This window comes from Trichomycterus rosablanca, chromosome 1 (genome assembly GCF_030014385.1).
Source record: "Trichomycterus rosablanca isolate fTriRos1 chromosome 1, fTriRos1.hap1, whole genome shotgun sequence".
Lineage (NCBI taxonomy): Eukaryota > Metazoa > Chordata > Actinopteri > Siluriformes > Trichomycteridae > Trichomycterus > Trichomycterus rosablanca.
The window spans coordinates 4,826,754-4,851,681 of NC_085988.1; the positions used below are offsets into that span (position 1 = coordinate 4,826,754).

At 38.6% G+C, this 24,928-nt stretch overlaps 1 pseudogene and 2 gene segments (V, D, J or C); 2 read left to right on the plus strand and 1 right to left on the minus strand.

The window, feature by feature from the left end:
- LOC134317429 (Ig kappa chain V-III region MOPC 63-like) overlaps window positions 1-24,928 on the plus strand; it is an 85,376-nt gene that overhangs the window by 13,330 nt on the left and 47,118 nt on the right. Inside the window, 1 exon segment of the V gene segment in view lies at window positions 3,159-3,167. Within this exon segment, the coding sequence occupies window positions 3,159-3,167 (9 nt within the window).
- LOC134317413 (Ig kappa chain V-III region MOPC 63-like) overlaps window positions 4,013-24,928 on the minus strand; it is a 66,042-nt gene continuing 45,126 nt past the window's right edge. The window contains 2 exon segments of the V gene segment in view: window positions 4,013-4,393; window positions 5,647-5,681. Of these exon segments, the coding sequence occupies window positions 4,074-4,393; window positions 5,647-5,681 (355 nt within the window).
- On the plus strand, window positions 16,654-21,796 carry LOC134318098 (NLR family CARD domain-containing protein 3-like; annotated as a pseudogene).

The following is a 24,928-nucleotide window of genomic DNA, read 5'->3' on the forward strand; positions in this document are numbered from 1 at the left end:
TAATCCGAGTAACAGTGTTGCTAGGCAACATGAGGGCGAAAATAACATTACATTTTTCTATTAAGTGGCGTATTAATATGGAATGATGTGAGGTGGTCCTAGGTGTGCGTTTATCGGGGATTTTACAACGGCTTCGAACGCGGCTCAGCCAATCAGATTTTAGGACCGGAACTATCCGTTTTATAATATTAGTTTTATTAGTGCACACATTGATCTTCAGTATTTACCCACAACACCTTTCTGAGGTCGACGTGGAGCTTTTTCACGTTTACAGTAAAAAGCACCTGGTTCTGTTCTTCTGATTTTGCGGCCGCGATCTTGAGTGCTTTGTGTGATCTTCTTCTCTAGCATTGTGTCCTCTGGGTCACCTCGACCTATCAGCTGCTTTCTTTCATCATCCAGAGGTTGGTCATGTTTCAGCACAACAGAACGCTCTCCTCAGACTCAATCAGGCTGGTCTTCTCCAGGTTCTTTAGGGCTTCAGCCTCAGCCTCGAGCTCTCTGACAGGCAGAAGCATATCAGCAACATCCCCAGTTTCATTCAGGCTGGTGTTAACCAGGGCTTCAGGCTCAGCTTTGATCTCTCTGACAGGCAGAAGCATCTCAGCATCACCCGTGTTCTCATCCAGGCTGACATCCATGGTCTCATTCAGGCTCAGAGTCGAGCTCTTCCTCAGGCAAGAGCATGTCAGTATCACTCCTGGTCTCATCCAGGATGACGTCCCTGGTCTCATCCAGGCTGATGTTTGTCAGTGATTCGGCCTCAGCTTTGAGCTCTTTCTCAGCCAGGAGCCCCTGGTCTCATCCAGGCTGTAATGTAGCTCCAGACCCTCATCCCTTTTTGGCTGCTGGAGCACTTGGCCCTCCAAAGCCTTTGGGCTTACGGTTCCTCTTGAAGATGTTCTTCCACTTTTTCTTTCCCTTTATCTTGTCTGCAGAAGAAAGATCATCATTCCAGGGTTTATCCAGGCTGATATCACTGGGCTTATCCAGGGGGATGTATATCAGAGAATCGGCCTCAGAGTCGAGCTCTTCCTCAATCAAGAGCATGTAAATATTGTGCCTGGTCTTATCCAGGCTGGAGCATAGCTCCAGACCCTCATCCCCTTCTGGCTGCTGGGGCACTTGGCCCTCCAGAGCCTCCTTCAGCATCTTTTCTGCTTTGGGCTTACGGTTCCTCTTGAAGATATTCTTCCACTTTTTTTTCTAAATAATTAATTAGCATTTTATTGCATGAAACAAGTATTTGATACAATGGAAAAACAGAAGTTAATATTTGGTACAGAAACCTTTACAGAGGTCAAACATTTCCTGTAGTTCTTGATCAAGTTTGCACACACTGCAGCAGGGATTTTGGCCCACTCCTCCATACAGATCTTCTCCAGATCTTTCAGGTTTCGGGGCTGTCGCTGGGCAACATTGAGTTTCAGCTTCCTCCAAAGATTTTCTTATGGGGCCACTTCTTAGTTGCCCTGGCTGTGTGTTTCAGGTCATTGTCATGCTGGAACACCCAGCCACGACCCATCTTCAATGCTCTTACTGAGGGAAGGAGGTTGTTGGCCAAAATCTCACTATACATGACCCCATCCATCCTCCCTTCAATACGGTGCAGTCGTCCTGTTCCCTTTGCAGAAAAGCACCCCCAAAGTATGATGTTTCCACCCCCATGCTCCACGGTTGGGACGGGTTGTACTTATCCTTCTTCTTCCTCCAAACACGGCGAGTGGAGTTGATACTAAAAAGCTCTATTTTGGTCTCATCTGACCACATGACCTTCTCCCATGCCTCCTCTGGATCATCCAGAAGGTCATTGGTGATCTTCAAACGGGCCTGGACATGTGCTGGCGTGAGCAGGGGGACCTTGTGTGCCCTGCAGGATTTTAACCCATGGCGTCGTAGTGTGTTACTAACGGTAATCTTTGAGACTGTGGTTCCAGCTCTTCAGGTCATTGACCAGGTCCTCCCGTGTGGTTCTGGGCTGATTCCTGACCTTTCTCAGGATCATCCTTACCCCACGAGGTGAGATCTTGCATGGAGATGCAGGCAGAGGAAGATTGACAGTCATCTTGAGTTTCTTCCATTGTCTAATAATTGCACCAACAGTTGTTGCCTTCTCACCAAGCTGCTTGCTATTGTCCTGTAGCCCATCCCAGCCTTGTGCAGGTCTACAATTTTGTCCCTGGTGCCCTTAGACAGCTCTTTGGTCTTGGCCATAGTGGAGAGGTAGGAGTGTGATTGATTGAGTGTGTGGACAGGTGTCTTTTATACAGGTTACGAGTTCAAACAGGTGCAATAAATAATTTGCAATAATAATTGCAATAATTCATGCAATAAAATGCTAATTAATTATTTAAAAATCATACAATGTGATTATCTGGATTTTTTTTAGATTCTGTCTCTCACAGTTGAAGTGTAACTACGATAAAAATTACAGGCCTCTCCATTCTTTGTAGGTGGGAAAACTTTCAAAATTGGCAGTGTATCAAATACTTATTTTTCTCACTGCGTACTAAAGAGAAACGTTGCATACACACTTCAAAATAGGAGGAAGTAGCTCCAAGTTACTGCACATGGCCCAAAGTATGTGGACTTCTGACCATAAGCTCTCCATTCCAAAGCCATGTGGTGTAACAGAAACAATAATATTTATGCAACCTTAAATAAATCTGGTCTGCACCGCCGTACTGATCTCACTGTCAGCACAAAGCATTTCTATAATAGGAGCTTCATGGTAGGCTCTGTTACAACTGCTCAGCATCTCCTGATAGTTCTAGGAAGCATCCCAGCACACTTCACCTCTTTGTTCACCTCCAGATGTTTAACCTCACAGCTGGAACATTTGCTGTGAATCCATCAGATTCTTTCTAACACATCTGATCTAAATCTGGCTCATTTATGAAACAATATCATCTTGTGTTTAGTGTTTTGTGTTCATTTTTTTACTACTGTATATTTGCTTTGTATATGTTAAATTGATTTGGTAATTGTTCAAGCTTACAAACTAGATAGTTCTATGACCACAAGGTGGCAGTATTACATCTATCGGTGACATTCAGATAATTCATCATTTTAATAAAACCATTGACAAAATTAATAAAGATAAAATGTGTTTGATGGCTGCATTTTTGAAGGATTTTTAAATGTTCCTGATGCCTCAGACAATAAAAATGAATGAAGGAGCATAAATATGTGGACGTGGTTGGTGTTGAAAGGTCTGAAATAACTCCTTCACAAAACCTTCATATTGCTGTTTGAGAGTGGAATCACCTCTGAACTTTATCTTCATATTTTTGGTCATGTTGTATGTTTTTAGTTTTTCTTCATGTAAATCTAAATATGTGGACATGGTTGGTGTTGAGAGGAAAAATCTAAAATAACTCCTTCACAACACCTTCATATTGCTGTTTGAGAGGGGAATGACCTCTGAACTTTAACTTCTGGGTTGGAGAAAATATCTAGTGTTGGTACTACTGATGTTCTCCTTATTCACATGTATTTACTCTGAGGTCTGATATTTCCTCCTGAAGGTGAATAAAATAACGTGTGTATGTGTGATGACCTTCAATGCTTCATTACTTCATGATTTCTCAGTGTTACAGCAAGTAGTGTTTATTCACATTTCTAAAGGGGTGCAGCATTAATTTAAGAAGTGGAACCAGCCCCCCAACAACCAACCAAAATCAGCTAATTATAATGAGTAGAAGCTAAAGTGAGAGAACATGGGGGTGAAAGTGAGATTTGCATGAAGACGGCTGAGTGATCTGCTTTCTCCCAGAATAGAGCAGCACTTTCACCAGATGTTCAACTTCCTTCATCCAAACTCACTGAAGCACAACACACAGCACTGAATCTCCAGCTAAAGATCTTCTCTCCTAACACTCATCATGATGATGAACTAGAAGAAAAGACCAGACAATGTCCAAAATCAAGCTTTATTTCAGCACAGCAAAACTACAGGAAGAGCAACAGGACACTGAACAGAGGAAAGACAGAAATGCAGCATTGTGTAGAACTGAAACTCCATTGTAGAAGCATGTGGAAGTGTCTCCATGTTCAGTTCTATCTGGGAGCTGCTAGCCTTCACACTGGTTCTTTCTGAATATGACGGGATGATCGACGCCACCGTGAGAGACCTTACAGCCAAACTCCTCCCCCTTTTCCCACTGTGCTTTGCTGAGGGTCAGGGTGCTGCCACGCCTCCAACTGCCCCCTTTCAGTTCTTCTGCTTCGGTCACCACCCCGTCCTGCAGCACTGTGCCGTCCACCGTCCAGCTCACCAGCGCCCCCTGTGGAGAGTAACCAGACAGCAGGCAGAGCAGCGAGGCCGATCCCTCAGACAGCTGCAGAGAGGAGGGAGGGAGCAGAGACATGGACGGCTTCACCGTGGGACCGGCTGTACAGGAGAAACAGAACAAAAAGTCCCATTTAGAAACGTTTCCACATCATTTCCTCCTTACTGCTTATTAAGCATCCAGACTGGAAACCTTCATCTGTGTTCATTCATCAGTGCAGTGCTGCTGCACACTGTTCTCACATCACTGCAGTTCAGTAGAAACATCTGCAAGCTTCTGTTAGCACAGATTCAATATCAACTCTTATTACTTTAGCATTCAACACAACTGACTGCAGCACATCCAGATGTAGCTGATTACAGAAATATTCATTGTTTAGCACAAACACACAGCAGCATTCGTCTGGATTTTACATCAGCACCAGTCACTCGTACCAGTTTACACCAAACTTCATCAACCAGTGACCAGCTTTATATTTACCATCAAAAACACCTGCACATTTATTCAGTCTTTAATATTCAGAAACTGTAAGTATTTAGTAACAGGTAAATATTTAGTAATTGTATATAGTGGTACCTTAACTTAATGTCATTTGGTTCTGGGCGTGGCACTGAGTTTAAGGTATTTTTCCCATAAGGATGTTTGTGAAACCTGTTAATGTGTTTCATGGTTCTGTGGAACTGCATATATTTCATTATGTGAATATTTTATTATATATATTAAAAATAATAATATAATATTATATTCCATTACCAACAATTTATTCCTGTAGCAAATGTTGTTTACAATCACCATATTACATTTTTAGCTTCTAACTAATTCTGATCTGGAGTTATAGAAGTAAAAAGAGTCCATGTTGGTCTCCAAAAGTCTCCAAGAAGAAAAACAAGTGGATTAAATCCCTGATGTAACAACACACTGATGTAGATTTGGTCTCAATGTGAAGAAGAGAAGCTCAGGTAAGCAGCGGTTATGATTTTATGATGCTCTGTGGTTGATCTGAGTCGCGGTGCTGCTGTTTATTGTGCACTTTCCTTTTGCAATGATAACAAAGCATTATCATCATCACGGACAGCATTAATGTGAACAAAGCGACAGTCCCACACAGTTCGAGTTTAAGCTAAAAGTCGAGTTTAAAGGTACAAATTTCTCCACGAAGGGCGTCAAGTTTCAAAGATTTCAAGTTTAGGGGACGTCGAGTTACAAGGTACCACAGTATTTATTGAAGGTTTAATATTCAGTTACTGTTTATTTATTGTTATTAATACTTATTTTTTCTCTTGTTTATATGAAGATTAATAAATGATATTAAAAATAAAAAAGTTTTTAATGTAGAAGAAATAAAACAACTTACTGACACTGAGTTTCGTTCCTCCACCAAAAGTGTAGCACAGTGATACATTCCAATGAAGCCGCCGTACAAAAACCTCTGTTCCACTCCAGTGATTCCACACACACACACACATTTTATACTTTATTTGTTTCCATATACAATATATAACATCAGCAGGAAACAAAATATTTCTAAAAAACATCCAACATGGCATACAGTTCATTTCTCAATAACATCCCCAAGTTTAAGGATAAAGAAAACAGCGACTTTTCCAAATATGCAAACTTCCAATGATTGCTGAGATAGAGCAATATTTCACCACCTGTTTTGCTTTTGCTCTACTAAACCCCCCAAGACCAAGACCACACACTGCAAGTCTGTGCACATGTCCAAGACTTCCAAACACCAGGACTATCAGTTGACATCTAAATCCTAAATTTTCGATGATATTAACTAGTGTTTGGTACTTTATCATTTTTGAAGTATAAGACTCCTCCAGATACAAATCAAATGCACATGAAATTTCATACAGTACCACCCTCTTCTGACTCTGGGAAATACAAACAATATCTGGTTTATTGGAGATTCCTAAAAAGGTCCCAGACGTCGCATTAAACCACTCAGGTCTAATTTTAGAGTGCTTGAAGATTAATTGATTCTTTACATATGGAAGCCGAGCTGTTATCAGGTCCACGAGTCTATCATGCCGTGCAGTGTACAGACCTTTAAGAGAACTACAACCATTCAGAATGTGTGCCACAGACTCCAACTGCTGAGTGGAGCCATGCAGCAGACAGAAAGGTAGATGAATGGATGGATACCACAGTGAGAGGTTATATTTAGTTGGCAGAATCTGTAAGCGTGCTTTCACACAGAATATAAGAACCTCCTTACCGATTACAGCATTTCTAAATATTGTGTGTGATACTGAGTGATCAGCAGATGCCAGTTTAGTTAGCTTTCCCTGAAGCTTCAGACTAGACCAATATTGCTGCTGCTTTGCTCTTTGAGCCTCCAGCAGCATTTTTCTTGATGTTTTACACTGCAGTTGGTAAGATGTTCCGTCAACGTCAACACAAGCCTCAACAACAACTGACGGATCCCTCACCACCACTTCCGAAACATTTATAGATTCCTGACTTAATGTTGTCCATTTTAATTCTGTATTCGTTCTCCTACATAGATCATTCAGATCTGGCCAATCAGATGAAACGCCAAATCCCTGAGCCTGTACATCCAATTTCCCATTATCCTTTCTTCTAAATCCTAAGAAATTATCCTCACCAGATGATGCTAGTGGGATTTTTCGTCGTCTAAAGTCCAAAAATAATGAAGCTCTCGCCATTTCCCGCACAAATGTATCATCACTATTCAGCATGTTAATAAGATGTGATTGTCGGGTGGCAGTATATAACCAAGTGTAATTTGGAACACCCAAGCCCCCATCTTTTCGGCTTTGAAATATAAAGCACCTGGTTGACCGTGTGTTTAAATTAAGCCACTTTCTTACGACTTGCACAATCCTAGTATCCATTTCTTGAAGAACATTTTGAGGTAAATGAACATTAGCAAACAAATGCTGAATTTTAGCCACTACAATTTCTCTTATTGCTTCTAACTCCATCACAATTGGGAGAGGAGAAGTATCAATCATCTCCAATCTAAAATTGAACTGGTTTATCATTTGTTCCACCTGCTGACTCCAATCTCCTGCTATATTAAATTTGTGGACCAGGTAGCTGTAAGTCTCATGTCTGTTATAAACTCTAACTGGCTGGTCAAGAATTGAAAAGATAGGAGGCTTGTCCGTCTTAGATTTATACCAACGATTTCCTCCACTTCTCCTTTCATAAAAAACTGCACACTTAGTATGCTTTACCTCTAGACCAGACCATCTTAGAAATATATCAGTACGTGAAAGCATGTTCTTAATTACAGTTTCATCTCTAGATGCAAGTACAACATCATCAGCATAACCTTGAACAGGGTTAGGAGATAGAACATGAGATGGTACATACATACATAACCACTTAATCCAGTAATTAATAGCCAGGATAAAATTTACAGCACTCCAGGGACACCCTGTTTTAATTCCTATTCCCAAGGGTATAGGTTTTGTAATGTCTTTACCACAAATAACCTGCAGGAAGGAATCAGTATATACATCTTTCACTATGTCTACAAAAACTTTAGGGAGGTGTATTTCTTCCAATGCATTAAGCATGATGTTATGTGGCAATGTCCCAAATGCATCTCTAAAGTCCAGGAAGACTGTAAACAGCTTAGAGGATACATGTTTGAAGTCATCAATGCCAGTCTTTAAGCAGAAAACATGCTCATTCATTCCTTGGCGCTCAATATAGGCTTTTTGTTTGCTTGACAGTATTCCTGTATCAACAAGCCAAGGGAGTATTCTACAGAGCAAACATTTCATAAAGACTTTATACACGGTTGGTAAAAGAGAAATGTCCCTCCATGTGGATGGATCCTCTGGTATATTGTCTTTTTTTGGAATCCTATAGACTAAAGCACCTTTCCATGATGTGGGCACTTTTCTGTTGCACAAACAGGTGTTAAAAATATTTGCCAAAACTGAAGCAGTTTGTTGTTTTGTAGCTTTCAGATTTTCATATGTAACTCCATCGGCACCACTGGCTTTATTATTAGGTAAACTCATAATCACTTTTTCAATTTCATAAGGAGTAAATTGTGATGTTGATAGTAAATAATCTGGATCATTTACTTTTATTTCATCGCTCCAGGGTGGCAGTTCAGTTATGATAGATGTTGTAGACTTGCATTTCTCCAAATAATAATTATACACCTGTTCAACATTACCAGAACTATCTGGTGAACTCGGATACATGCTGTTATTTAAAATAATCTCGATTGCTCTTGTTCTGCGATGTTGCCACAGGTAGCTGAGTTTATTTCGTCCTACCTTCTGAGATGTTTTATGCCGCTGTGTCCCACTTACAAGTGTTGGCTGAATAACATCACGCACATACCGCAACTGTTTTTCAATCCATTCTGACAAACTCACAGATGTCACTTCACTTGGTGGAGTTTGTACCACAGGGAGCGTTTTTAATATTCGGGCCACATACTTAAGCAGCGCTAATCCAAACTGTCGTCCGTCTACATGTGACACTGAGAATATTCCATTCTTAAAGAAAACTCCGTTCAGAATCGCCACCAGCCGCATCCATTTCTGCGAACCACCGGTAAGTGTAAACTTTTGTTTCTCGTGTAGCCGCTTTATGTCAAGGCTTTTCCTAAAAAGTATTTCGTCCCGCTGAAAATCACGCCATTCACTTTCCTGCAGAGGTCTTTGGTACTTGGAGAAATCACTGAGTTCAGTGTAGCAGTCAGTCAGTCGTTGTAGTTCTGGATCATAGGTGAGCTGCCGTAGTTGTTGTTTACGGATCTTCCCGCTCTGTATAGCTTGTTTAAAAGCCACTTTTAGTGATGTAATAAGGCACATAGTGAGCACGAACATGTAGAAACTCATGCTAGACGTTTTCTCTACTTTATCGACGGCAGTTACGACGGGTGCGTTATGATGTTCTAAATATGTGGACATGGTTGGTGTTGAGAGGAAAAATCTAAAATAACTCCTTCACAACACCTTCATATTGCTGTTTGAGAGGGGAATGACCTCTGAACTTTAACTTCTGGGTTGGAGAAAATATCTAGTGTTGGTACTACTGATGTTCTCCTTATTCACATGTATTTACTCTGAGGTCTGATCTTTCCTCCTGAAGGTGAATAAAAGAACGTGTGTATGTGTGATGACCTTCAATGCTTCATTACTTCATGATTTCTCAGTGTTACAGCAAGACATCTTTATTCACATTTCTAAAGGGGTGCAGCATAAATTTTAAGAAGTGGAACCAGCCCCCCAACAACCAACCAAAATCAGCTAATTATAATGAGTAGAAGCTAAAGTGAGAGAACATGGGGGTGAAAGTGAGATTTGCATGAAGACGGCTGAGTGATCTGCTTTCTCCCAGAATAGAGCAGCACTTTCACCAGATGTTCAACTTCCTTCATCCAAACTCACTGAAGCACAACACACAGCACTGAATCTCCAGCTAAAGATCTTCTCTCCTAACTTTCATCATGATGATGAACTAGAAGAAAAGACCAGACAATGTCCAAAATCAAGCTTTATTTCAGCACAGCAAAACTACAGGAAGAGCAACAGGACACTAAACAGAGGAAAGACAGAAATGCAGCATTGTGTAGAACTGAAACTCCATTGTAGAAGCATGTGGAAGTGTCTCCATGTTCAGTTCTATCTGGGAGCTGCTAGCCTTCACACTGGTTCTTTCTGAATACGACGGGATGATCGACGCCCTGGTGAGAGACCTTACAGCCAAACTCCTCCCCCTTTTCCCACTGTGCTTTGCTGAGAGTCAGGGTGCTGCCACGCCTCCAACTGCCCCCTTTCAGTTCTTCTGCTCCGGTCACCACCCCGTCCTATGCCGTCCACCGTCCAGCTCACCAGCGCCCCCTGTGGAGAGTAACCAGACAGCAGGCAGAGCAGCGAGGCCGATCCCTCAGACAGCTGCAGAGAGGAGGGAGGGAGCAGAGACACGGACGGCTTCACCGTGGGACCGGCTGTACAGGAGAAACAGAACAAAAAGTCCCATTTAGAAACGTTTCCACATCATTTCCTCCTTACTGCTTATTAAGCATCCAGACTGGAAACCTTCATCTGTGTTCAATCATCAATGCAGTGCTGCTGCACACTGTTCTCACATCACTGCAGTTCAGTAGAAACATCTGCAAGCTTCTGTTAGCACATATTCAATATCAACTCTTATTACTTTAGCATTCAACACAACTGACTGCAGCACATCCAGATGTAGCTGATTACAGAAATATTCATTGTTAAGCACAAACACACAGCAGCATTCATCTGGATTTTACATCAGCACCAGTCACTCGTACCAATTTACACCAAACTTCATCAACCAGAGACCAGCTTTATATTTACCATCAAAAACACCTGCACATTTATTCAGTCTTTAATATTCAGAAACTGTAAGTATTTAGTAAAGGTTGAATATTTAGTAATTGTATATACAGTGGTACCTTAACTTAATGTCAATTGGTTCTGGGCGTGGCACTGAGTTTCAAGGTATTTTTTTTCATGAGGATGTTTGTGAAACCTGTTAATGTGTTTCATGGTTCTGTGGAACTGCATATAATTCATAATGTGAATATTTTATTATGAGTGTGTGTGTATATATGAGTGTGTGTGTATATATGAGTATGTGTGTATATATTAGTGTGTGTGTATATATGAGTGTGTGTGACAAAGTAAAACTTCATCCCCAGTGTGTGTGTATATGAGTAAGTGTGTATACAGTGGTGCTTGAAAGTTTGTGAACCCTTTAGAATTTTTTATATTTCTGCATAAATATGACCTAAAAAATCATGAGAAAGTAGATAGAGAGAACCCAGTTAAACAAATGAGACAAAAATATTGTACTTGGTCATTTATTTTTTGAGGAAAATGATCCAATATTACATATTTGTGAGTGGTAAAAGTACACAAGTTTACCGATATCCGTACTTCAAGATGTTGTGAACGTTCGCCGGTCCACAACTTTCACATGTCCCGAAAACCCACCGATGTAAATCAGTGTTTCTAATTTCCCACTAGGGATGTAACGATACACTCTACCCACGATGCGATTCACAATATAATTTTTTCCCCAATTTTTTTTTTTACTGAAATTGAGGACAAATTATGACAAAGTTTCCTTTTATTATTTCCTATAAAAAAAGAAATAAAAATAGTGTAAGTTCAATTTAGCAACCAGGTGAATAGCGCCAGTGACGTCAACCAGGCGATGTGAATAGCGCCAGCGCCTTCTGCTGTTTAAAGTGAATATCGATTAATTTTACATGTCAAATCAATTTGAATCGTGGAATTTTTGAATCAGTTATTAACTGTATTGTGGTGAATCGTTACATCCCTAGTTCCCACTCAAACTAACTGGTGATACAGCAGGAGAAACCTCATACAACCTTGTCCATTACATCACTGGATTTCAGCACTACCATTTATTTTTCTTTAAAATGTTATTTTTATCCCTTTTTTTAACATTTAGTTTGGAAAAAAACTCTGTGTCCTCTTTCCTTCAATAACGTGGCGATCTCTCCTCTAGCTCTGTGCCTTCCTTCTCACCCCAAAAGTATCTGAGCTCCGACACAATAGTGATTACAATTTCAAATTTATAGTCCACAACTGAATAACAAACAAGTCTCTTCAAAGAAAACACAAACACATTTACAGTAGTATGTGGCAATATACGTAATTATGTTTACACTACTAACACTTACTCAACTTGTATTTTCAACCTATTGTATTCAAACACATAAGCAACAATGTAAACTAAACTGTCAACTCAATTTGGTTCATTTTACATCTGGTTCTATTTAATCAATGAAACCAAGCATCTACATTTTATGAGGGCTACACATACTACACTCATTATTATAAATAAATGTACATTTATTAAAGTAACCATATAATTAATAATAATTAATAACCATATAATGTATTACTGTAGTGATACTGTAGGACATTTATTCTGTTATACAGGTGTAGTGTTGTTAGGTAAGCACTACAACCTTTAACACAGTTTAAACATCTCTTCTGGTTCATGCACTTGTTAGACGCTCACTGAGAAGCTGAACTCAGATGAAGCTCTGATGGAAGAACAGCGTTAACTCAGAATGAACGGAGGAGATCACTAAGAACTGATATTTTAAATCAAATATATCCTGTTACATAAAATAGATATGAAAGGTGTGTCAGTAAGTTTTCTTTGGGTTCCTGCTCATGTTGAGTTAGAGGGGAATGAACAGGTGGATAAAACAGCAAAACAAACTTTAAAACACAGACACATAGATTTGCTAATTCCACTAAACAAAACAGAGGCAAAGGTTTACATTCAAAAGTACAGCAAAACAGCCTGGCAGGAATATTGGGATAGAAGTTTAACAGGAAGACATTTATACAGAATACAAGATTCAGGTGGAAGGACAGGTAGGAGCCGGATGGAGGAAACCATAATAACGCGTCTAAGATAAGTGCACTCAGGTCTAAATCACACAATAAAGATAATAAATAAACATAGTACAGGAAATTACATACACTGTACACAGGAAGAAACTGTAGAACATGTTCTACTACATTGTAAAAAATATAAACAAGAAAGAAATAATCTTTTTCAATCTTTGGAAATGGCTCAACATTACAGTTTTACACTAGCTGGATTATCAGGGAAAACATCTAGTTATATATACACTCAAAAAAAAAAATTTGTTGGCTGAACTTAATTGAATTATGGAAAGTATTTCCACACAATTGTATTTATTTCTTTGGACATAAAGCAATTTTGTTTATCCAACACAATTTATTTAAGTTGTCTAAACTTAATTTGATCTGTTAAATTTAACTCAACTCATTAAGGTAATCTGGACAAGATTTTCTAGTCCAACTTATTTTCCTTAAGTTGATGCAACTTATTTCATTTTTGTTCCAAACCTAATGTACCATGTTGATTTAACTTATTTTACTTATGTTGGTTCTACTAATTGTATTAAATTTGATGTAACAATTGAGTTAATTTTGTTGATTTAACTTGTGATTTTAAAACATTAAGTTATTACACATAAATGGCAAGTTGATTAAACTCTTTTTTTTGTTATACCAACTGCTTTTCCCAATAATTCTACTTATCTTGAGCTCAATTAAAAAAAATAGTTAAAAATAGTTTGTTAAATACATTTTAAATATCAATTAGAAATGTTTATTTATAGAAAAACAGACAATCATAAAATTCTTCTCTTTTTTATTTCACTTCAGAAGTATTTACTTAAAATACAACATGTCAAGGAAACATTAAAAACTGTACAGACTGTATGAAAGCACAAACAGCTCTTTACAGTAATCATGAACCTGTACTGTTTCACACGGCGAGCTGATTTCTTAACGTTTGGCTGGCAGCTCTCTAAAACAAAACAAAGAAACAAGAAACAAAAATATTAATATCAACATTAATAGCGTTCATTTAAGGATTACAATAAAACAAGCCAGCACACTCTTTGCTTCGTATGAAGGCTAGCATGCTAGCATGTAGTCTAACATCGGCAAATAAAGCAGCGCTGTTTGATTATTTATTTAGTGTCAACATTAAGATCATTTATTTTAAACAAAATTGTTAAGTAAAGTACAACACTTACCAACATTAGACTGGAGTTGGGTTAACGGATGAAAGATGAAAAAGCTCCGTCAGGCTGGTGTACATGCTACTCAAACACAGCACAGTCGGGGGAATAAAGTTCGTCGACTTAGTTTAACAAAGGTTCTACTTTCCAAAAGATATTCGAGAAAGACAAGTTTACTTTTACAAAAAGCCTTAAATGAAAAGTAAAAAGTAATTTGAACACAAGAAAAAATGGCTACACTAAGACAAGAAAATCAGCTGAAAAGGGGCGGACTTACACGTTTATGGGAGGGTTTTCTGTTCAATTACTTAACTTTTTTTAAGTTAATCAAAAGTAATTTTTTTTTGTTTAATGAACTTAAAACCTCGCGAGAGTTGGATAAACTCAATTTATTCTCTTTTATTTCAGTTGATTGATTTAGGTCAATTTAACAATTAGGATAATTACGTTGTATTAACACAGATATTTTAAGTACATTTTAAAAATGGGTCAAATCAATTAATATTAATTTAATTTGTTTGCTTAACAAGAACGAATGCCAATACTTTGTTTTTTGAGTGTATCATTTAAGTTTATTATTCAATTATTAAGTTTTTAAAAGAACAAGAAATATACAAAATAATCTAGTTTTTTTATTTCCCGATATCTCGTGTTACACACCACAGTCCAGTCGGTGGTGGTAATGCACCTTTATGTTGGTTTTCCAACCGCCATTAAATCAAAAGTAGAAGAAGAATTAAGGGAGGAACTTTTCATCATAGATTTGATCTGATTTTCTTCCTTCTTCACTACAGAGTGAGTTCATGTCATTTTATTTATTGATGAAGTTTAATAACTCAGAAGGAGAAGAAAGAAGTTGAGGAGAAAGTGGGATACTAATAGAAGGATTTAGTGTGTTTTTCTCTAAACGTTTCCGTGTGTGAGCTGAACACACACACACACACACACACTCTCACACACACACACTACATGCTTCAATGCTCCGTCAGAATACGAATATTTAATAGATCTATTGAGAAAACCTTTAAATACTGTTGTGCAGAAACAAGACTGAGAAATATTGTTCTAAATTACCATTTAATACCTATAAATACCTGAAACAGTCAAGTTACCAGACATTATCTTTACTTTGTAAATCAAGTTATTGACTAAGTTATTGTAGCTATAAAAAAGTTCAATTGTGTTAATTAATACAGTCCATGTAAACGCTTAGTCCATATAAATATCAGATACAAACTACAAACATCACAAATATAAATCATGTTTATAACCATGTGATTGAATAACCTGAATAAACTGTAGAGATGAAACATCACACAGCAAACGAGTTTTACTTCTTTCTCTAACAGTACAGGAGGGGAAGGAGGAGGAGATACATGGTTTTCATGGACAGATCTAACAAACAGTGGAGATACTCGTTACAGAGATTACGTAATTCTTCATCTTTTCATTGGTCATTCTGATATTCGCTGCTATGGACAGACAGAGATTTATACCCACAATAAACACGTAAAAAAGTGAAAACCACTAAAAGTGGAAATTCGTGTTTTTCATCGGACAGCAACGATAATTTATTATTTTTTTCTGTTTGACTGTGCTGGTGGGCAACAAGTAATGCAATTTAGAACAGAAGATGTGGGCCATATAAAATCCGACGTGCCGGACATTGAACATCCTGCTCTAAACGTTTCCGTGTGTGAGCTAAACTAGCACACACACACACACACACACACACTCACACACACACACACACGCACACACCTGTACATGTTTGTTCCTGATAGTGAAAGTGTTTGGAGCGTCCACACCTTCACACAGAACATTAAAATCATTCAAATCTTTTATTTCTACCTGAGAGAACATGTTAAATATTCCACTGATCACTACAGGTGAGATTTATTTCTTACAGTAAACGATCTTTAATATAAATATAAATCTAAGAGAAATAATGAAAAGCTTCTCAGTATCAGAGCAGAACTCTGGTATCGTTCCGTCTTTAGTACCGTCAGTTTCTTCTCTACATTTTACTTTAAATCATCATTAAGCTTTTTATTTTAGTACAATTACATTATTACTGAATGTGTTTATATGTAGTTTTTGTAAATGAAAGTACTTTTGATCTTTAAATAAAATTATTATTAGGTATTATAGTTTACATTAAAATGACTATATATTATTTATATCTTTTAAATATTGTAGCAGACATACAGTAGATCTAATGATACTTTACATTCATTCCAAACCCTGTGTGTAATAAATGTAATAAAGTGTATTAATAAAGAGCATTAGCTGGAGTAACTAGATAAAGTTATTCAGCAGGGCTGTTTATGCTCATGATTAATAATAGTTCAGTTTCATTCTATTTTATTATTTTACTATAAATGTAGACATAAACGTTTGTAAACGTTCACTTACCCACAACGCACCTGTTCAGTTTGATTAAGATTATAAAATAAAATAATTCAGTGATTGTACATTTGAACTGTTAAAATACAGAATTATTTTATAGTTTGTATTTGAACTTTAATGTTTGTAGTAAATTTATTTTAATAAGTAATAATCTTATAACTGTTCTAGATTTTATTTATTACATTTTTATCTTTATTAATAATAAAATTTCCCTGGATAATAAATTGATGATTTGTTTATTCAGTAAATATTCAGATTGTGACAGAAATAAATATTAATGTGAAGCTAAAACTGCATCTTTATTCAGATCTACAGAATCTGGATGTTCATGACCAGTGATCTTCTCAAATAATCCACTAATGTTTAAACATGGAGCTTCACCAAGATGAACGTTCCACACCGCTCCAGCAGAGGTGAGATACCATCTTCTGGGTTCTTTTCTAACTTCTGGATAAGTCGTATATGCACTCTTGAATGAATGTTGATAGTTTAGCTACTTCAGGATTCACCACAGTTCCCAATGTATGTATATATACAGGGGTTGGACAAAATAACTGAAACACCTGGTTTTAGACCACAATAATTTATTAGTATGGTGTAGGGCCTCCTTTTGCGGCCAATACAGCGTCAATTCGTCTTGGAAATGACATATACAAGTCCTGCACAGTGGTCAGAGGGATTTTAAGCGATTCTTCTTGCAGGATAGTGGCCAGGTCACTACGTGATGCTGGTGGAGGAAAACGTTTCCTGACTCGCTTCTCCAAAACACCCCAAAGTGGCTCAATAATATTTAGATCTGGTGACTGTGCAGGCCATGGGAGATGTTCAACTTCACTTTCATGTTCATCAAACCAATCTTTCACCAGTCTTGCTGTGTGTATTGGTGCATTGTCATCCTGATACACGGCACCGCCATTGGATGCACATGGTCCTCCAGAATGGTTCGGTAGTCCTTGGCAGTGACGCGCCCATCTAGCACAAGTATTGGGCCAAGGGAATGCCATGATATGGCAGCCCAAACCATCACTGATCCACCCCCATGCTTCACTCTGGGCATGCAACAGTCTGGGTGGTACGCTTCTTTGGGGCTTCTCCACACCGTAACTCTCCCGGATGTGGGGAAAACAGTAAAGGTGGACTCATCAGAGAACAATACATGTTTCACATTGTCCACAGCCCAAGATTTGCGCTCCTTGCACCATTGAAACCGACGTTTGGCATCGGCACGAGTGACCAAAGGTTTGGCTATAGCAGCCCGGCCGTGTATATCGACCCTGTGGAGCTCCCGACGGACAGTTCTGGTGGAAACAGGAGAGTTGAGGTGCACATTTAATTCTGCCGTGATTTGGGCAGCCGTGGTTTTATGTTTTTTGGATACAATCCGGGTTAGCACCCGAACATCCCTTTCAGACAGCTTCCTCTTGCGTCCACAGTTAATCCTGTTGGATGTGGTTTGTCCTTCTTGGTGGTATGCTGACATTACCCTGGATACCGTGGCTCTTGATACATCACAAAGACTTGCTGTCTTGGTCACAGATGCGCCAGCAAGACGTGCACCAACAATTTGTCCTCTTTTGAACTCTGGTATGTCACCCATAATGTTGTGTGCATTGCAATATTTTGAGCAAAACTGTGCTCTTACCCTGCTAATTGAACCTTCACACTCTGCTCTTACTGGTGCAATGTGCAATTAATGAAGATTGGCCACCAGACTGGTCCAATTTAGCCATGAAACCTCCCACACTAAAATGACAGGTGTTTCAGTTATTTTGTCCAACCCCTGTATATATATATATATATATATATATATATATATATATATATATATATATATATATATATATATATATATATATATATACAGTATATTAACACAGTATTACACAGGATGTATTTGTTTATAGGTTTTAATCTAAAACATTTGAAACAAAATTGCAGTAATGAAGATATCATGAGGGGGCAAATACTTTTTCACAGCCCAGTAATACATGAAATCATTTAAATTCTTACTGTCTCTCAGACTAATTGTACTGTGTTTTATTTATCAGTCCAATCTCAGTACAGAGATCAGATTCTCCAGTACCCAGCTGTGTCTCCATGAAGAGTGATGAGTCTATGAAGGATCCTCCTTTGAAGTTTAGAGATGGAGACTCAGGACGAAGGTAAGAGCTCCTCACAGTTCAGTGTATAATGTATATTGTGTGCGTATATGGTGTATCAGCCTCGGGAAAACAGAAGTGTTGTTCCAGCCCAGCCCTTCCTCAACAGACTTAACAGCCTGACGCCCATCCATCTCCATCGAGGGAACAGAGCTGACGACTGTGGAGGAATTTAAGTACCTCTGCAGTGTCATTTCCAGTGATGGCTCCCTCGACAAAGAGATCATGCCAGGATTTGCAAGGCAATCCAAGCCCTGGGCAGACTGCGAGGACATCCAGCAGTCCACCAAACTCAAGATCTACAAGTCAGTTGTTCTCACCAGCCTCCTCTACGGATGTGAGACTTGGACCTTGTACAGAAGACACCTTAAACTGCTGGAGCACTTTCACATGCGAAGCTTGTGCTCAATCATGGGCATTAAATGGCAGGACAGGATCACAAATCTTGAGGTCCTAGACCAAGCAAAGACCACCAGCATTGAAGCTATGATCCTGATGGCCCAGCTCAGATGAACGGAGCATGTCATCCGTACCTGTGATGTATCAGTACTAGGTGATGCTGTGTGTTCCACCCCGGTGGGAATCAGACGAGGCTGTGTGATACCGTCTGGCCCATAGTACTAGAAAAGGTGACGCTGTGTGTTCCACCTGACCCGTAGTTTAAGGATAAACAGTAAAGACGTCTGGGACGCCTGTCTATGTAAGACAGAGATATCACCATGGACGAAATCGCTATAGGAGCGTCATTGTGTGGCAGTAGAACTGGAACACTGTACTATTGGTGACGACCGGTAGTATAAGTTACTTTGTCCGCTGTCAGTCTGTGGGATAGTCTTAGTATTTAGTATTGTAATTTCCCTGTTAATATGTATAATTAATCCCTTATAATAACATGTATCTCTCTTGTTTTAATTTTATATTCTCTAAATTGTAGGGTATATTTTACTATATTTTCTTTTAGTTTTTCATGTTCTTAATTTTTTATCTCTCTTGTTTTAATTTTATGATCTCTTAATTGTAACTAAATGTTTGCAAGAAGTCTTTCTAGAGGTTCTAGATCTCAGGAATGTTTTAATGCTTTTAATTAATTTTTATGTAAAGCACTTTGAATTGCCACTTTGTATGAAAGGTGCTATACAAATAAACTTACCTTGCCTTGCCTTGCCTTTAGACCCTGGTGTTGTACTGAACACACTCTACCTGCTGCAGCAACATACTGCCCAAGTTAATGCACTATATGGCCAAAAGCATGTGGACACTCCTCCTAATTATTGCGTTCAGGTGTTTCAGCCACAACCAGTGCTAAAGGATGTATGAAATCAATTATACAAAAGTAATTATGTGCTTCTAACTGTGCTGAAAGGCCCTTTTCTGGTCCAGCATGAATGGACCTCTGTGCACAAGGAAAAGTCTATAAAGACATGGTTTTCTTCACATAGACTTGACCTAAAACCCACCAATGTTTATAGTTACTAATGCAATACTAAAAGAAAATGGCTGTGATTTTCTGTATTGTGAACAAAGTATGAGACGATGTAGAAATGTAGTTATTGGGGCTACAATAAGCACAGGGTCACCAAAACTACTTACTTACAACTCCAAATCAGAAAAAGTTGGGACAGTATGGAAAATGCAATTCAAATAAAAACACAGAGTTTCTTACATTTACTTAGATTTTTATTTGATGTCAGACAGGATGAACCTGAGATATTTCATGTTTTATCTGCTCAACTTCATTTCATTTATTAATAAACATACATTCCTGCATTTCAGGCCTGCAACACATTCCAAAAAAGCTGGGACAGAGGCAATTTAGGGCTAATAATGAGGTGAAAAAACTAAATAATGATGTGAGTCTTTGATGAGTAAAGATGATCAGAGGATCCACTTTGTCAACAAATGTGTGAGAAAATGATTGAAATGTTTAAAAACAATGAACCTCAAAGAAAGATTGGAAGGGATTTGCATATTTATCCCTCTACAGTGCAGAATATCATTAAAAGATGTAAGGAATCAGGAGGAATTTCAGGAGAGCACACACACATCATTAACATTAAAACCACCTCCTTGTTTCTACACTCACTGTCCATTTTATCAGCTCCACTTACCATATAGAAGCACTTTGTAGTTCTACAATTACTGACTGTAGTCCATCTGTTTCTCTGCATGCTTTGTTAGTGCCCTTTTACCCTGTTCTTTAATGGTCAGGACCCCCACAGGACCACCACAGAGCAGGTATTATTTAGGTGGTGGATCATTCTCAGCACTGCAGTGACACTGACATGGTGGTGGTGTGTTAGTGTGTGTTGTGCTGGTATGAGTGGATCAAACACACCAGCGCTGCTGGAGTTTTTAAATACCTCACTGTCACTGCTGGACTAAGAATAGTCCACCAACCAAAAACATCCAGCCAACAGCGCCCCGTGTGCAGCGTCCTGTGACCACTGATGAAGGTCTAGAAGATGACCGACTCAAACAGCAGCAATAGATGAGCGATCGTCTCTGACTTTACATCTACAAGGTGGACCAAATAGGTAGGAGTGTCTAATAGAGTGGACAGGTCTATATCACAGGTCTGACTACATATCTGCTGGAACTGAAGTCCAGAAGAAGCTCAAATTAAACCTGATAAAGAAGTTTCAGTGTGTAAATGAAGTGATCACAAAGCAGGGAAACCCAACACTTCTGAATGAGATCTACACCGAGCTCTATATCACAGCGGCAGAAAGTGGAAAAGTCAATAATGAACATGAGGTGAGGCAGATCGAGGCAGCATCCAGGAGAGCAGCAACAGAGGACATGCCCATCAAATGTAACAACATCTTTGAACCTTTATCAGACCAAGATAAACCCATCAGAACTGTCCTGACTAAGGGCGTTGCTGGCATCGGAAAAACCGTCTCTGTACAGAAGTTCATTCTGGATTGGGCTGAAGGGAAAGAGAATCAGGACGTCCACCTCATATTTCCACTTCCTTTCAGAGAGCTGAATTTGATGAAGGACCACAAACTGAGTCTGATGGGTCTCCTTCACTTCTATTTTCAGGAGATAAAAGAAACTGACATTTCCAGCTTGTACAAAGTTCTGTTTATTTTTGATGGGTTGGATGAGTATCGTTTACCTCTAGATCTCCAGAACTCAGTGAGATTGAGTGATGTAAATGAATCAGCATCAGTTCATGAGCTGCTAATGAACCTTATCAAAGGGAATCTGCTTCCTTCCGCTCTGATCTGGATCACCTCCCGCCCAGCAGCAGCTGATCAGATCCCCTCTGAGTGTATCGATCGAGTGATGGAGGTACGAGGATTCACTGATCCACAGAAGGAGGAGTACTTCAGGAAGAGGGTCAGTGATCAGAGTCTTGTCAGTAGAATCATCTCACACCTGAAGTCATTAAGAAGCCTCTACATCATGTGTCACATTCCGGTCTTCTGCTGGATTACAGCCACAGTTCTAGAGAGAATGTTTGGTGAAACAGAGAGGAGAGAGATCCCCAAAACTCTGACTCAAATGTACACCCACTTCCTCATCATTCAGACCAACGTCATCAGAAAAAAGTACATGAAGAATCAGGAGGAAGAAGGAGAAATTACCCTCAAACTGGGAAAACTGGCTTTTAAGCAGCTGATGAAAGGAAACCTGATCTTCTATGAGGAAGACCTGATGGAGTGTGGAATTGATGTTCGAGAAGCCTCAGTGTACTCAGGTGTGTGTACACAGATCTTCAGAGAGCAGTTTGGACTTCACCAGAGTAAAGTTTACTGCTTTGTTCATCTGAGCATTCAGGAACATCTCGCAGCTCTATATGTGCACCTGACCTTCATGAACGAAAAGAAAAATGTTTTTCAACAGAGTGAGTCCTTAAAACTAAAGATAAAACGAATCTCAGATCTACACAAGAGTGCTGTAGATCAGGCATTAAAGAGTAAGAATGGACATCTGGATCTTTTTCTTCGCTTTCTTCTGGGTCTCTCACTGAAGTCCAACCAAAAACTCTTACAAGCCTTAGTGACACAAACAGGAAGTGACTCTCACAACAAAGAGGAACAGTTCAGTACATTAAGAAGAAGATCAGTGAGAATCCCTCAACAAAGAAATCCATCAATCTGTTCCACTGTCTGAAAACAAAAACAAACCAAACTCTCTGATTCTCAGTGGTCAGCTCTGGTCTTCATCTTACTGACATCATCAGAGGAGCTGCATATGTTTAACCTGAGTGATTATACCAATCACTACATCTCGTCAGAGAAGGTTCTTCTGAAACTGATGCCGGTGATTGCAGCATCCAAAGCAGTTCAGTGAGTAATACTGAAGATTTCTGTTAGATATTTAGCCACACTGTGCTGGGTGTGCGGAGTGAAAACAGAGACACTCTGTTTCTTTAGACAGAAACATATTAAATAATAACACTATAAAAAACAGATCATTCATTTTACATCATTGTTGGGCAGTAAAGTTTGTTTCTACTGAAGTTTTGGCTCTTACATTTTTGTAGTTATCATTATTTAAGCATGAAAAAAATAACCATAATATTTAGCTGTTTTTTTCTGCAACTTTTAGAATATTATTAAATTGTAGAATTTTATGGTTCATTTGATTGTTTGAACTTGTTTCTTCTTGTCTTGATTAGTTTGTAAACTTTTTACTTTGGGTGAAGTATAGTGGAGCTTACACACATTAAAATGTGGTAACTTTTGTTACTTTGTGTTTTGTAGCTTCTATCTTGTTTAAACCAAGCCTGTTAATTTTGTTATTATTTATTATGGATCTGCACATGTACAGTCAAATATACCTAAAAATGTCGAGAATTCTTCCTTGTGTTCTTTTATTCTGGTGGAATTAACATATATAATTTTTATTAGACTTTTTTATCAGCTCTAGGCTTTATTCTATAACAGAAGTTATTATGGTAAACGTGTACATTACATGATGCTTTTATTACAATTCTCATGTGTACTAAATTATCACGTATAAGAAACAATATATAGTGGATTTTAAAAGCAAGCATTTTAAAAATGTGTTTTACAACAATAATTTCAATCATAAGTAAATGTAGTTTTCACAATAGTGCACTTATAGAACGTATAAAATCATGATCTGAAGCACAATATGTTTTAGTAGAATTTAGTAGAAAGTTGGTACCTTAGTTACTATATTTATAACAGTTACAATCAAGTCTAAATTTATTTTAGTACATTTAATCCACCAGATGTACTGTAGTTATTAGATCAATAGATCGTCTGCACTAATGTTAGTGAATCAATAGCTGCTCTTTTTTATTTTAAAACCTTAATATATTACAACTTTCTTATTAGTTGATAATAATGAACTCATAACCAGTACATGAGCAGATTTAAGTTAAGTCAGCTGCTCTGTTCAACCCCTTCTCAACAAGGGTTTTTGGTCTGTCGATCCTGGATTCTGTAAAGTTGTTTAAGACAGTAACCGGGTTTCCATCCAAACGTTTCGCAAGTGTAATGCGCATTTATGAAATATCGGCAGAAAAAAAAGCAGAAAATGTTGCGTTTCCATCAACTACAGTTATGCGAAAAAACCTTTACAGAACAATGGCCCGTCTAATGTGGGCTCAAATCTCCGTGCCACGGCTACGTTCACCTCACATCTGGGAACGTAAACGCACTAAACTATTTTGGGAGCACATCGTGCAGAACCATTTTTCAAACAAGCTTTGGATCAAGAATTTCAGAATGTCAAAATCAGCCTTTGATGAGCTATGCACCATGATCGGGTCATCTGTAGAGCCAAAAGTTTACAGTCACCGGCCACCCGTGCCAACTGAAAAGAGGATCGCTGTTGCCTTGTACAAGTTGTAGTGGACGAGACGTTCGGCGTGAGCGTAACAACAGTTCACTGTAGTGTATACGCTGTATGCCAAGCAATAACATCAAAACTAATTAAACATTACGTCGCATTACCAAAAGCGCAGGAAGCAGAAGAAATAGCGCAGCATAATTACGCAGCGCACCACATACCACAGCTGAACGATGCACTGGATGGTACACACATTCCAATCCTCCCTCCAGCAGTCGGGTACAGGGACTATGTAAATCGGGATGGCCATCAATTGTTTTTCAGGCACTTGTGGATGACCAGTTGTTGATTCGCGATGTATGTGTTGGCTCTCTCGGCAGCGCACATGATGCAGCAGTGTTTAAAACATCACACCTCTTCCGGTACACTACACACGTTGACAGTATGCATGTGTGTGTTACTTAGAGCTTGCAACATCATAGTTTATTCGCAAAACCCGTTTCCATCCCCTTTTTTCGCATTTCGGAGATGTGATATTCTAACTTTTCCAGCTCGTTCAAGCATGAAAACTTTTTTTCTGATATTTGGGTCTTTTTTTTTCGAATTTTGAGCTTTTCCATCCAGGTTTTTTAATGCACATTTTCAAAATTCGCAAAAAGTTGGTGGATGGAAAACCGTCTAGTGTCTATTGTAAAAAGAGCTATACAAATAAA